Genomic DNA, 16,389 nt, shown 5'->3' with positions numbered 1-16,389 from the left:
TGAGTCTGTACATAGTCAAAGCTTTCCTTAAGTTTGGGTCAGTCACAGTGGTCAGGTATTCTGCCACTGTGTACTCTCTGTTTAGGGCCAAATAGCATTCTAGTTTGCTCTGTTTTTTTGTTAATTCTTTCCAATGTGTCAAGTAATTATCTTTTTGTTTTCTCATGATTTGGTTGGGTCTAATTGTGCTGTTGTCCTGGGGCTCTGTGGGGTGTGTTTGTGTTTGTGAACAGAGCCCTAGGACCAGCTTGCTTAGGGGACTCTTCTCCAAGTTCATCTCTCTGTAGGTGATGGCTTTGTTATGGAAGGTTTGGGAATCGCTTCCTTTTAGGTGGTTGTAGAATTTAACGGCTCTTTTCTGGATTTTGATAATTAGTGGGTATCGGCCTAATTCTGCTCTGCATGCATTATTTGGTGTTCTACGTTGTACACGGAGGATATTTTTGCAGAATTCTGCATGCAGAGTCTCAATTTGGTGTTTGTCCCATTTTGTGAAATCTTGGTTGGTGAGCGGACCCCAGACCTCACAACCATAAAGGGCAATGGGCTCTATGACTGATTCAAGTATTTTTAGCCAGATCCTAATTGGTATGTTGAAATTTATGTTCCTTTTGATGGCATAGAAGGCCCTTCTTGCCTTGTCTCTCAGATCGTTTACAGCTTTGTGGAAGTTACCTGTGGTGCTGATGTTTAGGCCGAGGTATGTATAGTTTTTTGTGTGCTCTAGGGCAACGGTGTCTAGATGGAATTTGTGGTCCTGGTGACTGGACCTTTTTTGGAACACCATTATTTTGGTCTTACTGAGATTTACTGTCAGGGCCCAGGTCTGACAGAATCTGTGCAGAAGATCTAGGTGCTGCTGTAGGCCCTCCTTGGTTGGTGACAGAAGCACCAGATCATCAGCAAACAGTAGACATTTGACTTCGGATTCTAGTAGGGTGAGACCGGGTGCTGCAGACTGTTCTAGTGCCCGCGCCAATTCGTTGATATATATGTTGAAGAGGGTGGGGCTTAAGCTGCATCCCTGTCTCACCCCACGACCCTGTGTGAAGAAATGTGTGTGTTTTTTGCCAATTTTAACCGCACACTTGTTGTTTGTGTACATGGATTTTATAATGTCGTATGTTTTACCCCCAACACCACTTTCCATCAATTTGTATAGCAGACCCTCATGCCAAATTGAGTCGAAGGCTTTTTTGAAATCAACAAAGCATGAGAAGACTTTGCCTTTGTTTTGGTTTGTTTGGTTGTCAATTAGGGTGTGTAGGGTGAATACATGGTCTGTTGTACGGTAATTTGGTAAAAAGCCAATTTGACATTTGCTCAGTACATTGTTTTCATTGAGGAAATGTACGAGTCTGCTGTTAATGATAATGCAGAGGATTTTCCCAAGGTTACTGTTGACGCATATTCCACGGTAGTTATTGGGGTCAAATTTGTCTCCACTTTTGTGGATTGGGGTGATCAGTCCTTGGTTCCAAATATTGGGGAAGATGCCAGAGCTAAGGACGATGTTAAAGAGTTTTAGTATAGCCAATTGGAATTTGTTGTCTGTATATTTGATCATTTCATTAAGGATACCATCTCTCTCTCTCTCTCTCTCTCTCTCTCTCTCTCTCTCTCTCTCTCTCTCTCTCTCTCTCTCTCTCTCTCTCTCTCTCTCTCTCTCTCTCTCTCTCTCTCTCTCTCTCTCTCTCTCTCTCTCTCTCTCTCTCTCTCTCTCTCTCTCTCTCTCTCTCGCTCTGTCTCTCTCTCTCTCTCTCTCTCTCTCTCTCTCTCTCTCTCTCTCTCTCTCTCTGTCTCTCTCTCTCTGTCTCTCTCTCTCCCTCTCTCTGCTCTCTCTCTCTCTCTGTCTCTCTCTCTCTCTCTCTCTCTCTCTCTCTCTCTCTCTCTCTCTCTCTCTCTCTCTCGTCTCTCTCTCTCTCTCTCTCTCTCTGTCTCTCTCTCTCTCTCTCTCTCTCTCTCTCTCTCTCTCTCTCTCTCTCTCTCTCTCTCTCTCTCTCTCTCTCTCTCTCTCTCTCTCTCTCTCTCTCTCTCAATTCAATTCAATTCAATTCAATTCAAGGGGCTTTATTGGCATGGGAAACATGTGTTAACATTGCCAAAGCAAGTGAGGTAGGTAATATACAAAAGTCAAATAAACAATAAAAATGAACAGTAAACATTACACATACAGAAGTTTCAAAACAATAAAGACATTACAAATGTCATATTATATATATGCAGTGTTGTAACAATGTACAAATGGTTAAAGCACACAAGTTAAAATAAATAAACATAAATATGGGTTGTATTTACAGTGGTGTTTGTTCTTCACTGGTTGCCCTTTTCTTGTGGCAACAGGTCACAAATCTTGCTGCTGTGATGGCACACTGTGGAATTTCACCCAGTAGATATGGGAGTTTATCAAAATTGGATTTGTTTTCGAATTCTTTGTGGATCTGTGTAATCTGAGGGAAATATGTCTCTCTAATATGGTCATACATTGGGCAGGAGGTTAGGAAGTGCAGCTCAGTTTCCACCTCATTTTGTGGGCAGTGTGCACATAGCCTGTCTTCTCTTGAGAGCCATGTCTGCCTACGGCGGCCTTTCTCAATAGCAAGGCTATGCTCACTGAGTCTGTACATAGTCAAAGCTTTCCTTAAGTTTGGGTCAGTCACAGTGGTCAGGTATTCTGCCACTGTGTACTCTCTGTTTAGGGCCAAATAGCATTCTAGTTTGCTCTGTTTTTTTGTTAATTCTTTCCAATGTGTCAAGTAATTATCTTTTTGTTTTCTCATGATTTGGTTGGGTCTAATTGTGCTGTTGTCCTGGGGCTCTGTGGGGTGTGTTTGTGTTTGTGAACAGAGCCCTAGGACCAGCTTGCTTAGGGGACTCTTCTCCAGGTTCATCTCTCTGTAGGTGATGGCTTTGTTATGGAAGGTTTGGGAATCGCTTCCTTTTAGGTGGTTGTAGAATTTAACGGCTCTTTTCTGGATTTTGATAATTAGTGGGTATCGGCCTAATTCTGCTCTGCATATCTCTCTCTCTCTCTCTCTGTCTCTCTCTCTCTGTCTCTCTCTCTCTGTCTCTCTCTCTCTGTCTCTCTCTCTCCCTCTCTCTGTCTCTCTCTCTCTCTCTGTCTGTCTCTCTCTCTCTCTCTCTCTCTCTCTCTCTCTCTCTCTCTCTCTCTCTCTCTCTCTCTCTCTCTCTCTCTCTCTGTCTCTCTCTCTCTCTCTCTCTCTCTCTCTCTCTCTCTCTCTCTCTCTCTCTCTCTCTGCTCTCTCTCTCTCTCTCTCTCTCTCTCTCTCTCTCTCTCTCTCTCTCTCTCTGTCTCTCTCTCTCTCTCTCTCTCTCTCTCTCTCTCTCTCTCTCTCTCTCTCTCTCTCTCTCTCTCTCTCTCTCTCTCTCTCTCAATTCAATTCAATTCAATTCAATTCAAGGGGCTTTATTGGCATGGGAAACATGTGTTAACATTGCCAAAGCAAGTGAGGTAGGTAATATACAAAAGTCAAATAAACAATAAAAATGAACAGTAAACATTACACATACAGAAGTTTCAAAACAATAAAGACATTACAAATGTCATATTATATATATGCAGTGTTGTAACAATGTACAAATGGTTAAAGCACACAAGTTAAAATAAATAAACATAAATATGGGTTGTATTTACAGTGGTGTTTGTTCTTCACTGGTTGCCCTTTTCTTGTGGCAACAGGTCACAAATCTTGCTGCTGCTCTCTCTCTCTCTCTCTGTCTCTCTCTGTCTCTCTCTCTCTCTCTCTCTCTCTCTCTCTCTCTCTCTCTCTCTCTCTCTCTCTCTCTCAGGAGAAGAAGTTCTTCAGCAGCCTGCCGACCCAGATGAAGAGTACCTACCTGTCCCGACTCAGGTGCCGCTCCGCCCCTATGAGGAGTGCTGTGGAAGACACAATCCCCGAACCAGAGAAATGCAGACGGGAAAAAACAACATGGGCCACTGTGGTCACTAAAAGTACTGTATATGACAGACAACAGTCTAGAATCAAAATGTACATTTTAATTATCTAAATATGAATGTATTTGCATTGCTGTCTGGGTCCTATAATTAAGATGATTGTATAATAGGTACACCTATGATAAAACTATAGTCTACTATATATTTTATTATAGGAGTATCTATCATTATTTCATTTAAATTATTGGACTTAGACAGCAGTCACAATAAAGGAACATACATCAATGTTTTAACAGAGTGTTGACCAGATTATCTCTTGTCGTTTTGCAGGTTGTAGTCAAGAGAGGGAGAACATTAGGGACTACTTGTCTAAACAGCGAGAAAAGTTTATGCAGCAGGTAAAACAATTATGGTCTAAAATGTAACATAAGCTGTGGCTAGGTGTAATGAATTCAATCAAACCTGCAGTGCCGTAGTTATGCAAAGCCAATTTCATTTCAATTCAATATGAATTTTTAAAAATGCCCTCATTTCTGATGTAGAAGAGACATCACCTCTACAGTAGGTTTTAAGGAATTCCAGGCTCTCTCTCTATCCATGTCTCTATAGTACTCTCTGTCAGTGAAGCAAGACACCATCAAGAAGCTGGAGAAGGACACGGTGATAGAGCTTCAGTTGATCAGACATGCTGAGAAACATCTGGAACAGGACTCGGCCGCCTTTGAAAAGTTCATCAAGGAAAACGACCAGAGCTCAGTGGAAGCTGTCAAGTTGTTAGTAGGACTATCATTATTATTACCAATAAATAGTAGCCTACACATGATTTTGTATTAGCTTTTAAAATATCTCTAGCTACCCGATTGAGAAATAACCAGTAGTTTACAGTAATAGTTACAGTAGTTAGTTAATTTTTTCATGATAGGTCCACCACAGGTAGATCATGGTAAATGCACAATGTTACAATAAGTTAATCATTACCATCTCGTATGTATATACTGTATTATATACTATTCTACTGTATCTTAGTCTATGCCGCTCTGACATTGCTTGTCCAAATATTTATATATTCTTAATTACATTCCTTTACTTAGATTTGTGTGTATTGAGTATATGTTGTGGAATTGTTAGATATTACTGCACTGTCAAGGGATAGAAACACAAGCATTATGCTACATCCGCAATAACGTCTGCTAAACACGTGTATGTGAACAATACATTTATTTTTATTTTATTTAAATAAAAACATCACATGTATATTCTGTTATATTTATTTCCAGGGCAGAGAAAGAGACTATGATGAAAATGGAGAAAACAGCAGAAATTAAAAAAGTAACAGTACAAATGATGGCGATGAAAAGGTACTGTATCATGTACGCTATACTAGAAATGAAAATATTAAAATGTGTCTCCTTCGAGCCGGATTTGAACCAGCGACCTAAGGATTTCAGCTTTGATACCAACTACAGTCCTCCGCTCTACCAACTGAGCTATCGAAGGGACGCTGAATGATATGGGAAAAATAGGGAATTTAAAGATGCCGTTGGAGGAACTCGACAGTTGTGAAATGTTTCATATTTTCCCCCCTAGTAACGCTGCTCGGTTTTAACATATTTGACTAATGTAGTAGTGAAAACTACCTAACCACGTGAAGTTTTTTCAGAATGGATGAGCTAGCATGCGCGTTAGCTAGGCTAGTGTTTAGAGAACACGCCGCCATCGCGCTGAACTCATTCATTTCCATTGGGGGCTGGGGTGGAGTCGACATGTGTTTTTTTTTCAGTGGTAGTAAATGTCATCCCACATAATGCAAGCATATCCCCTTTAGCGACATCTCAAAGTATCAAGAAATCCTGAAGGAGTACCAGACCTACAAAACGTTCCTCATGGCCGTCGGACCCTTGGAGTGGCGCGAGGAACAGAAGCGCAAGAGGGAGGACAGGAGAGCAACCAAGCAGAGGGAGAGAGAGAATACAAACATTTTCTGTCTTCCTTCATCGGTCAAAGGTATGGGAGTTTAAATACTTTCCTTTGATTTATTTGAGAATGATATAAATGTGTGCAATAGGAAATATGCAATAGTAGGCTAAAAGGGTGGGTTGCAGCAAAATGGTTTAAATTAAATCTAGGATTAGAGTTAATCCACGTTGGTGCAACGCACCCGAAATCTATTGACAGAAGTCTGACATTTTGTATTATTTTCCTGATTCCAAGACGAAAATAAAAAAGGTCCGGCGTATGCCAGACGCAATTCAAGAGTCACAAAATATTCTCAGATTAAACATCAAAGCAAAAGGTAAGAGGATGGGGAACATATATGTTTGTGTGTGGATTATATCATAAAATCAATCAATGTCATTGATCAAGTAAAATTGAAAATAGTTCAGTGCTACTGTGTGCATTTGATTGTCCCCTGTCAGTGGCAAAGTCAGCAGCATACTTCACCACCAGGAGAGACAGGGGTCCACCATCCCTGAGGTGCCAGAGACAGCAGAGACCTCAGACAGTGACGAGGTATGGATTAAACGTTCCTGTTTTTTATTAATGAACCATCTTGAGTTTTGGTGTGTTTGATGACATAATGTATGTAACCAACCAGGGTACTGGTTAAAAATTTTGGGTAAACCGGAGGTATATTTAGCAAACCCCCTAATGCAAAAAAACACACATAAATAACGTATCTAACTACCGTAATAAGTGGGTAAACCCTATTCATAAATGAAGACAAGGAAACTGGGTTTACTTGGGTTGACCCCCCAAGACAGCACAAACCGATTTGACTGGGACCAGACATATGCGTTATCATGAACTCTTCCATTTTGTTCTCTGCTGTGGCTCCTCTCCTCCAAGGAGCCAGAGTTCTGTTACTCCAACCCCAGGGACATGCTGAATTTGCTGACTGATCTGGAGGAGCAGAACCTGTCCTACATCCAGAACTTCCAGGAAACAGAGGAGGTCATGGATGAGATCAGCAAAACCATCCAGTTGACACAGGAAAGAATGTAAGGAAGGGCACATAATCTATGCTGTTATACTCCCTATTTGAATCAAGTCCTCTCCCCGGAATACAACAGCGCTGTGTTCCTCAGAGCAACAGAAACGAAGATGGGTGTTTCTTATCGACGAGTCCATGGTCTCCTTGGGCAACTCCACCTTTTTTAATTCAGTTAATTTCATGCCTAATAAACACGAGCCAGGTGTCATCCCTAGCTGGTGTGTGTGTGTGTGTGTGCTAACAGCATGTGGTGTGTGTTTATTTACGTGTGTAATGTACAGGAACAGTGAGGCACGGATCTTGCTGCAGCAGGTAGACATCCTGAAGAACACCATCCAGAGGGAGGAGGAGAAGACCTCTGAGCTGGAGCTCAAGTCCAGGATCTTCTCCTATGGAGAGTACAGAGCTGACAAACAGGTTAGTACTATTGTCCACGTCGTTGCTGCAGGCCCAATGGATGAGCGCGTTTGATGATCGGCATCACTCTCGGTGACGAAATTGCAACAGCAGGTTACATGGACGCCTTTGATTGGCTGATTGATTCATTGGTCTACTTCTTAAAATGCATCAGAGAAGAAGATCCAAAGGTACCTCAATCTCCCCAGGCCTTTTCCTCCCACTGCATTTTGAGAGGGAGACTAGGAAAGAGGATGCAAGAATTCAAAGGAAATACATGTTGTGTTGTAAATTCAATCTGGAGTGCCAGAGTGTGCTCAGAATGCGCTCTGGGCGTTCGTAAACTCAGGTTGTTGTCAGATTGTCTATTAGTAAATTCAGAGCGTTCAGAGCGCACACACTGGAAGCTCTGGCCTGAGGAGTAGGGTTGGTCCGAGCGTTCTGACCTCACAACGGCACCCAAGCTAACTGGCTAACGTTGGCTAGCTTTCTAGCTACTTCCAGACACAAATGAGAGAACACCTCACTCTGACCATTTTACTCTCCCTAGCAGAGCTGGTTAGGCTGTTTTCATGTTATCCAAAGCGTTGGTGACTGTAACTGTGCTGCTGGCAACATTTTCATTGTGCTTTTTTACTGACAACTGCCATATTCAACGGGTGTTGAGCGTTCGTAAATGAATCTGTTATTCTGTGCTCTGGCACACTGACGAGTGCTCTGAAATCGGCGTAGAGTGAATTTACGAATACACCCCAAAATTGAGATTAAACCATTTCGTAGTCAATTTCACCTCTTCCTTTATCACAGGATGTGATGCTCAATGTGCTGCACAAGAAGGTGAAGGAAGTGTACAGGGTGTGTGTGGGAGAGGTGGACTCCAATATCAGCACTCTTCACATGCTGGCCAACATCGAGAGCAGAATGCAGGAAGTTATGGACCGACTGGAGACGCTGCCCCCGGACAACATTGACACCGTCCGCACCCAGAGGGAGAAGGAGAAGAGGGTCAAGTGTGTGTCCTTCCTCACAGCTCTTTGCGGTCATACACCACCGAGTAACCGTAAAGCTCTTTGGCTGCGTTTACACAGGCAGTCCAATTCTGGTATTTTCCCCCATACTAATTGTTCTTTTGACCAATCAGATCATCTATTTTGCCAATAATTGGGTAAAACATCAGAATTGGTCTGCCTGAGTAAACGCAACCTTTGTGACAACTTCTGGTGTAAAAAAGGTCTTTATAAAATAAATGTGATTGATTAATTAATAGTTGCCAACAACATACCACACTGTAATGCACATTCAGGATGAATGCTCTCAATTGTGCGGCCAGCGGTAGAAGTTGACCAGAGTATTCATCATCCCAAACTTCCTCAGCAATCTCAGGAAGAAGGCTATAAAAGGCTGTTGTGCCGTCTTGACAATAATGCTCCCAACCCTCTAATCTCCTTTCAGGATGCGTGAGGAGAAGCGGTTGATGAAGAAACACCACCAAGAGGAGAGACTCCGAATGGCTCTGGAGAGAGCCACCTCGGACAGCAAGAAGAGGGTTAGTGTAGTCAGTGTGTCAAACTGTGCAACAAACAGGACACATATCAATTGCTATAATACAGTTTGAGTAAATATAGACTGTTTATAGACTGGTGGGCATAGAGAATCAACCTAGAATACAGTATCTACCTTTGCATTGATGAAACATGCTTCTCCAGGACCAAATGCCTTTGCAATGACACCTAATATTACAGAACTGTAACAGACAGTTTGATACACAGCCAGTCTCCATTTATCCTGTTTTCTCTGGCTTGTAGACGGGCAGAAGGCTGATGCCACGATCGGAGCCATCAGAGATCAAGAAGAAGGACAAGACGCACGCGTTGACCACTAGAGAGCAAGAAGACGCCTTGTACTTCTTTGCCTGATTATTTTAAACCATCAGTATTCACAGACAATATAAGACAGTGACTGATTTTAAATGAGCTTTTGTATACAGTACCATTCAAAAGTTTGGACACGCCTACTCATTCAAGGGTTTTTCTTATTTAAAAAAAAATATATATATATTTTCTGAAGACATCAAAACGATGAAATAACACATATGGAATCATGTAGTAACCCAAAAAGTGTTAAACAAATCTATATTTTAGATTCTTCAAAGTAGCCACCCTTTGCCTTGATGAAAGCTTTGCACACTCTTGGCATTCTCTCAACCAGCTTCACCTGGAATGCTTATCAAACAATCTTGAAGGAGTTTCCACATATGCTAAGCATTTGTTGGCTGCTTTTCCTTCTCTCTGCGGTCCAACTAATCTGAAACCATCTCAATTGGGTTGAGGTCGGGTGATTGTGGAGGCCAAGTCATCTGATGCAGCACTCCATCACTCTCTATTCTTGGTCAAATAGCCCTTACACAGCCTAGAGGTGTGTTGGGTCATTGTCCTGTTGAAAAACAAATGATAGTCCCACTAAGCGCAAATCAGATGGGAAGGCGTATCGCTGCAGAATGCTGTGGTAGCCATGATGGTTAAGTGCCTTGAATTCTAAATAAATCACTGACAGTTGCACTAGCAAAGCAACATCACACCACCTCCATGCTTCACAGTGGGAACCACCCATGTGGAGATCATCCGTTCACCTACTCTGCTTCTCACAAAGACACAGCGGTTGGAACCAAAAATCTAAAATTTGGACTCATCACACCAAAGGAGATTTCCACCGGTCTAATGTCCATTGCTCGTGTTTCTTGGCCCAAGCAAGTCTCTTCTTCTTATTGGTGTCCTTTAGTAGTGGTTTCTTTGCAGCAATTCGACCATGAAGGCCTGATTCACGCAGTCTCCTCTGAACAGTTGATGTTGAAATGTGTGTTACTTGAACTCTGAAGCATTTATTTGGGCTGCAATTTCTGAGGCTGGTAACTCTAATGAGCTTATCCTCTGCAGCAGAGGAAACTCTGGGTCTTCCTTTCCTGTGGCAGTCAGTTTTTTCATAGCGCTTGTTGGTTTTTGCAACTGCACTTGAAGAAACTTTCAAAGTTCTTGAAATGTTCTGTATTGACTGACCTTCATGTCTTAAAGTAATGGACTGTCGTTTCTCTTTGCTTATTTGAGCTGTTCTTGACATAATATGGACTTGGTCTTTTACCAAATAGGGCTATCTTCTGTCTACCACCCCTACCTTGTCACAACAGAACAGAATGGCTCAAATGCATTAAGGAAAGACATTTCACAAATTAACACGGCACACCTGTTAATTGAAATGCATTCCAGGTGACTACCTCATGAAACTGGTTGAGAGAATGCCAAGAGTGTGCAAAGCTGTCAAGGCAAAGGGTGGCTACTTTGAAGAATCTAAAATATATTTTGATTTGTTTAACACTTTTTTGGGGTTACTATATGATTCCATATGTGTTATTTCATAGTTGATGTCTTCATTATTAATCTACAATGTAGAAAATATTTTAAAAAAAAAACCCTGGAAGGAGTGGGTGTCCAAACTTTTGACTGGTACTGTACATTAGGTCTATATTTCAGTTAGCCCAGGTCACCAAGGAGCATTTAGATTCACTCACTGATTTGGCCTATACAATATTATCTAATGCTATACAACAGTTAGATTGTTAATGAAATGTACTGTATACTTTGATTATAAATAAAATTCAGTTATTTTTTACCTTAGTATATTCTGTTATTGTTTCCTAAATATGATCATTTACAGATAGAAAGTAGGTAAATTGCACAAAATAATGCCATACAAGATATTACTGAAAAGTGCAATATGCACAATTTTATTATCCTTGTGCTCAAAAGGGGCACAACAACGTGCTTCAACATCATATAAAAAAAACAACTGCTTCTCAGATGTTTTCAAAACGAGACATTTTCATAAAACACGGCAACAAAATCAGCAAACAAGATTAGCAACCAGACACCAAAAAGAAGCTTTTAGTAGCATGCATCTTTCAAACGTCTTTCATTTCACCATCCTCCTCCTCCTCTTCTACCCCTCTAATGAACAAGACATTGTTGCATCTGTGTTGGAGGGGGGAAAAAAATAGGGTACTGTTAGCTCACCGTGGGCTGGTATGTCAGAAAGGAAATGATTAAACATTGTGCTAATTCTGCAATTAAAAATTGGAGATACCGTGCTATCAGAAAGTATTCACAACCTTTGACTTATTCCACATTTTGTTTTGTTACAGCCTGAATTCAAAATATATTTTGTTCCCCTTCACCCATCTACACACACTACCCCCATGATGACAAAGTGAAAACATGTTTAGAGAATTTTTTTTGCTAATTTATTGAAAATGAAATCTCTAATTTACATAAGTATTCACACCGAGGAGTCAATGCATGTTAGAATCACCTTTGGCAGCAATTACAGCTGTGAGTCTTTCTGGGTAAGTCTAAGAGCTTTGCACACCAGGATTGTACAATATTTGCATTTTATTTTTTTAATTCTTCAAGTTCTGTCAAGTTGGTTGTTGATCATTGCTAGAGAGCCATTTTCAAGTCTTACCATAGATTTTCAAGACGGTTTAAGTCAAAACTGTAACTAGGCCACCCAGGAACATTCACTGTTGTCTTGGTAAGCAACTCCAGTGTATATTTTGACCTTGTGTTTTAGGTTATTGTCCTGCTGAAAGGTGAATTGGTCTCCCAGTGTCTGTTGGAAAGCGGACTGAACCAGGTTTTCCTCTAGGATTTTTCCTGTGCTTCGCTCTATTCCGTATATTTTATCCTAAAAAAACTCCCTAGTCCTTGTCAATGACGAGCATACCCATAACATGATGCAGCTACCACCATGCTTGAAAATATGAAGAGTGGTACTCAGTAATGTGTTGTATTGGATTAGCCCCAAACATAAGTCTTTGTATTCAGGACATAAAGTGCATTTCTTTGTCACATTTTTAGCAGTTTTATTTGAGTTCCTTATTGCAAACAGGATGCATGTTTTGGAATAGTTTTATTATGTACAGGCTTCCTTCTTTTCACTGTCATTTAGGTTATTATTGTGGAGCAACTTCAATGTTTTCTCCTATTACAGCATTTAAACTTGGTAACAGTTTTAGTCACCATTGGCCTCATGGTGAAATCCCTGAGCAGTTTCCTTCCTCTCCAGCAACTGAGTTAGGAAGGATGCCTGTATCTTTGTAGTGACTGGGTGTATGGATATACCACCCAAAGTGTAATTAATAACTTCACCATGCTCAAAAAGACCTTCAATGTCTGCTTTTTTTGTTTTTACCCATATACCAAGAGATGCCCTTCTTTGCGAGGCATTGGAAAACCTCTGTGGTCTTTGTGGTTGAGTCGTTGTTTGAAATTCACTAATCGACTTACAAATAATTGTATGTGTGGGGTACAGAGATGAGGTAGTCTTTCAAAGTCATGTTTAACACTATTATTACAACTTTTTATGTGACTTGTTAAGCACATGTTTATCCCTGAACTAATTTAGGCGTTTCCATAACAAAGAAGTTGAATACTTATTGACTCAAGACATTTCAGCTTTTCATTTTTACATTTGTAAAAAAAAAAGTCTACAAACATAATTCCACTTTGACATCACGGAGTATCGTGTGCAAGCCAGTGACATCATCTCAATGTAATACATGTTTAATTCAGGCTGGAAAAACAAAATGTGGAAAAAAGTCAAGGGGTTGTGAAATACTTTCTCAAAGCCCTTTATGTGTGTAAACTGGTCCCAGATCTGTTTGTGCGGTCTTGCAACTCATATGATTATCGTTACTCCAATCCATGACCATAGGAGTTGTCAAGACAGCACAAAACAGATCTGAGACCAGGCTAATGTGTTTAATCATGAACTCTGCGAAGTACAAGTAAACAAAAGAGTATTCCACTGAACTTACCTGACGAGCACTTCTCCTAGGTGACCAGCCAATGCTCCATCCACATACTCTTCAGTGTTGGCCAACTATAAAATCAGAGACAATATATTGTTAGATGTTATAAATTGATATGAATGCTGTACAAAATGTACACCTGTTTTAATCAAACTAAATGAATGGCTCACAGTGATGCATCCAGAGCCATATAGCTAGAGATTCAGATGGGCAAGCTCTCTCTAGATGCAACTGTTTGCACATGAGGGATTCCAGCTGTAGGGAATTATGCATTGATGAGATGTTTTCACATATTTTACTGTATGCATCTTTCTGGTCCACACACACACACACACACACACACACACACACACACACACACACACACACACACACACACCTACCTGCATGTTCATGTAGCTGTCCACGGACACCAGGTATCCTTTGTATTCCATGCCCCACTTCAGCTTCACCATCACGGGCTTGCCAGTCAGACCGTTCAGGAACGGTTTGGGATTCAGTGGTAAACTCTGAAATGACATTATTCACATGTTATTGGTCACATACATATATTTAGCAGATATTATTGGACAAAAGGAACACCTACATGAGAGTGTTGTTCATTGACTACAGCTCAGCGTTCAACACCATAGTGCCCACGAAGCTCATCACTAAGCAAAGGACCCTGGGACTGAACACCTCTCTCTGCAACTGGATCCTGGACTTACTGATGTGCCGCCCCCAGGTGGTAAGGGTAGGCAAAAACACGTCTGCCACGCTGATCCTCAACACTGGTGCCCCTCAGGGGTGTGTGCTTAGTCCCCTCTTGTGTTCCTTGTTCACCCCACGACTGCGTGGCCAAACACGACTCCAACACCATCATTAAGTTCGCTGACGACACAACAGTGGTAGGCCTGATCACCGACAACGATGAGACAGCATATAGGGAGGTGGTCAGATACTTGGCAGTGTGGTACCAGGACAACAACCTCTCCCTCAAGAGTTTCAAGTTCCTTGGTGTCCACATCACCAATGAACTATCATGGTCCAAACACACCAAGACAGTCGTGAATAGTGTACAACAACAGGAGACTGAAAAGATTTGGCATGGGTCCCCAGATCCTCAAAAAGTTCTACAGCTGCACCATCGAGAGCATCCTGACCGGTTGCATCACCACCTGGTATGGCAACTGGTATGGCAAGCGGTACCGGAGTGCCAAGTCTAGGACCAAAAGGCTCCTTAACAGCTTCTACCTCCAAGCCATAACACTGCTGAACAATTAATCAAATGGCCACCCAAACTATTTACATTCGTTTTTACACTGCTGCTACTTGCTGTTATGTACGCATCATGGACATTCTTACTGACAGTTGTGGCTGCAAATTACCTCTACTAACCTGTACATCGCAAATTGACTCTGTACTGGTACCCCACGTATATAGCCTTTAATATTTTTTTTAACTTTAGTTTATTTGGTAAATATTTTCTTAACTCTTTCGTGAACTACACTGTTGGTTAAGGACTTGTAAGTAAGCATTTCTACACCTGTTGTATTCAGCGCATGTGACAAAGTTCTTTGATTTGGTATATTGGCAATATATCACACCTCCTCGGGCCTTATTGCTTAATTATATTATAGTCATAATATTAACGATAATTAAGTGGTTATATTTCAGCAATAATGCACGAGGGGATGTGGACACAGCCCTTAGCCGTGGTATATTGGCCATATATCACAAACCCCAGAGATGCCTTATTGCTATTATAAACTGGTTACCAATGTAATTAGAGCATTAAATACACATTTTTGTCATACCCATGGTATATGGTCTATTATAAACTGGGTGGTTCGAGCCCTGAATGCTGATTGGCTGACAGCCATTGTATATCAGACTGTATACCACGGGTATGACAAAACGTTTATTTTTACTTCTCTAATTCCATTGGTAACCAGTTTATAATAGCAATAAGGCACCTCTGGGGTTTGTGATATATGGCCAATATACCACGGCTAAGGGCTGTGTCCAGGCACTCCTCGTTGCGTCGTGCAGAGAACAACCCTTAGCCGTGGTATATTGATCATATGCCACACCCCCTCGGGCCTTATTGCTTAAATATCCCATGGCTTTCAGACAACCAGCATCCAGGACCCAAACACACTACAGCTGTATCTCACAGCTAGCTACTTAGATAATCAAACTAGCCTTTCACATACAGTGCAAAGCACAACAAAGTACATCTTACCACTCTAACTAGCTACCGTAGCTAGCTAGTTGGATAATCACAACAAAGGCGCATAATGCGAATTTATGAAAACTTGAATTTGAGTAGTTAGCTATGATAGCCTGGACGTTCACTACATATATTACCAATCCTCATCAAACACCTCATAATATAGTCTAGAATATTTACCATTTTGATTCTGTATGAGCTTCAACGACGATTGCACGCCGTTATTGGATACAGGAAGTAGTGGTGAACTCTGAACTCTGTTCCGTACAAAACAGCACTGTGATTGGTTCAGTTTTTGTAATTGTTCATCCTGATTGGCCACAGAACCGGAGAGAAGAACAGACGGGAATTTTCTACTCCAGTCAAGTCTCTTCTCCGTGCGGAGCACAAATTTGCGGGAAAGATTCGATGTAGCCAAAATATTTATCGCCGAACTTGTTACATTGTTGCAATTTTAATGAAACAGTTTCAGTCACAGTGTTACAATCAGATACTTGATACAATATAGTCTCTCTTGCTCGCCGGGCTAGACAACAGCAGTTGCAGATCCAGTTGTGACCACTAGGAGGTAATGTTCTCAAATGGATTGAAGTAGCCAACACTCCCAACCATTGTCAGTGATTTGCATAACATAAGATAAACTTTTATGGAACCTTGTATCTCCTTTTAAAGATGTAACTTACATTATGATAATCGATATTGGCAGCCACATAGTAGCCTAAAGAATGTTGGTTATTTTGGAATGTTTATTTAAATGTAAATTGAAATTCACCGCAGAGTATTGCTTGTGTTATTGCTGTACTGTAGTTCATTGTGAATGTCATGTAATTTTTGACACAAGATAGATCAAATTCTCTCTCTATGTCTCTGGCCGTGTTCTAGCGGATCACTTTTGTCAATCTCCAGCTTTCAAAGTGTGTTGCATTATGGGGATAGAAATTGTCCGAATTACGCCTACATGTCTACCTGCATGAACTTGATAAAAATCAAGAGATCAAAGGTAATGAAGTTTT

The 16,389-nt window shown here is 41.1% G+C and overlaps 2 protein-coding genes and 1 non-coding gene across 3 annotated transcripts in view; 1 reads left to right on the top strand and 2 right to left on the bottom strand.

The window, feature by feature from the left end:
- The window catches only part of LOC139584266 (cilia- and flagella-associated protein 100-like), a 33,410-nt gene extending 22,438 nt beyond the window's left edge, over positions 1–10,972 (top strand). The window contains exons 4-15 of the mRNA XM_071415901.1: positions 3,811–3,973; positions 4,247–4,314; positions 4,526–4,689; positions 5,194–5,274; positions 5,742–5,920; positions 6,128–6,209; positions 6,334–6,427; positions 6,764–6,915; positions 7,190–7,325; positions 8,112–8,314; positions 8,757–8,850; positions 9,110–10,972. Coding sequence (XP_071272002.1) covers positions 3,811–3,973; positions 4,247–4,314; positions 4,526–4,689; positions 5,194–5,274; positions 5,742–5,920; positions 6,128–6,209; positions 6,334–6,427; positions 6,764–6,915; positions 7,190–7,325; positions 8,112–8,314; positions 8,757–8,850; positions 9,110–9,220 — 1,527 coding nt within the window. The 3' untranslated portion in view covers positions 9,221–10,972. The remainder of the gene's footprint in view (positions 1–3,810; positions 3,974–4,246; positions 4,315–4,525; positions 4,690–5,193; positions 5,275–5,741; positions 5,921–6,127; positions 6,210–6,333; positions 6,428–6,763; positions 6,916–7,189; positions 7,326–8,111; positions 8,315–8,756; positions 8,851–9,109) is intronic.
- trnay-gua (transfer RNA tyrosine (anticodon GUA)) lies at positions 5,324–5,413 on the bottom strand. The gene is given in 2 exon segments: positions 5,324–5,359; positions 5,377–5,413. It is a non-coding gene; the product is annotated as a tRNA-Tyr (tRNA).
- Positions 10,973–11,055: 83 nt separating the features above from the next.
- LOC139584267 (small nuclear ribonucleoprotein F-like) lies at positions 11,056–15,674 on the bottom strand. The gene is made up of 4 exons (XM_071415903.1): positions 15,557–15,674; positions 13,548–13,673; positions 13,171–13,235; positions 11,056–11,326 (listed from the first exon to the last, which is right to left on the bottom strand). The coding sequence occupies exons 1-4, from the start codon at positions 15,557–15,559 to the stop codon at positions 11,257–11,259; spliced, it is 264 nt and encodes an 87-aa protein (XP_071272004.1). The 5' UTR covers positions 15,560–15,674; the 3' UTR covers positions 11,056–11,256.
- Positions 15,675–16,389: the final 715 nt, after the last annotated feature.

Source organism: Salvelinus alpinus, chromosome 9 (assembly GCF_045679555.1).
Source record: "Salvelinus alpinus chromosome 9, SLU_Salpinus.1, whole genome shotgun sequence".
NCBI classification, from domain to species: Eukaryota; Metazoa; Chordata; class Actinopteri; order Salmoniformes; family Salmonidae; genus Salvelinus; species Salvelinus alpinus.
This window is presented reverse-complemented; position numbering and strand designations above follow the sequence as displayed.

What these genes read in the sequence shown, in the direction of transcription:
- LOC139584267 (XM_071415903.1), bottom strand. An exon ending in ACAGCTACATGAACATGCAG is followed by an intron (nt 13,236 to 13,547) that starts GTAGGTGTGTGT and finishes CTGATTTTATAG; the next exon opens with TTGGCCAACACTGAAGAGTA. An exon ending in CTAGGAGAAGTGCTCGTCAG is followed by an intron (nt 11,327 to 13,170) that starts GTAAGTTCAGTG and finishes CCTCCAACACAG; the next exon opens with ATGCAACAATGTCTTGTTCA.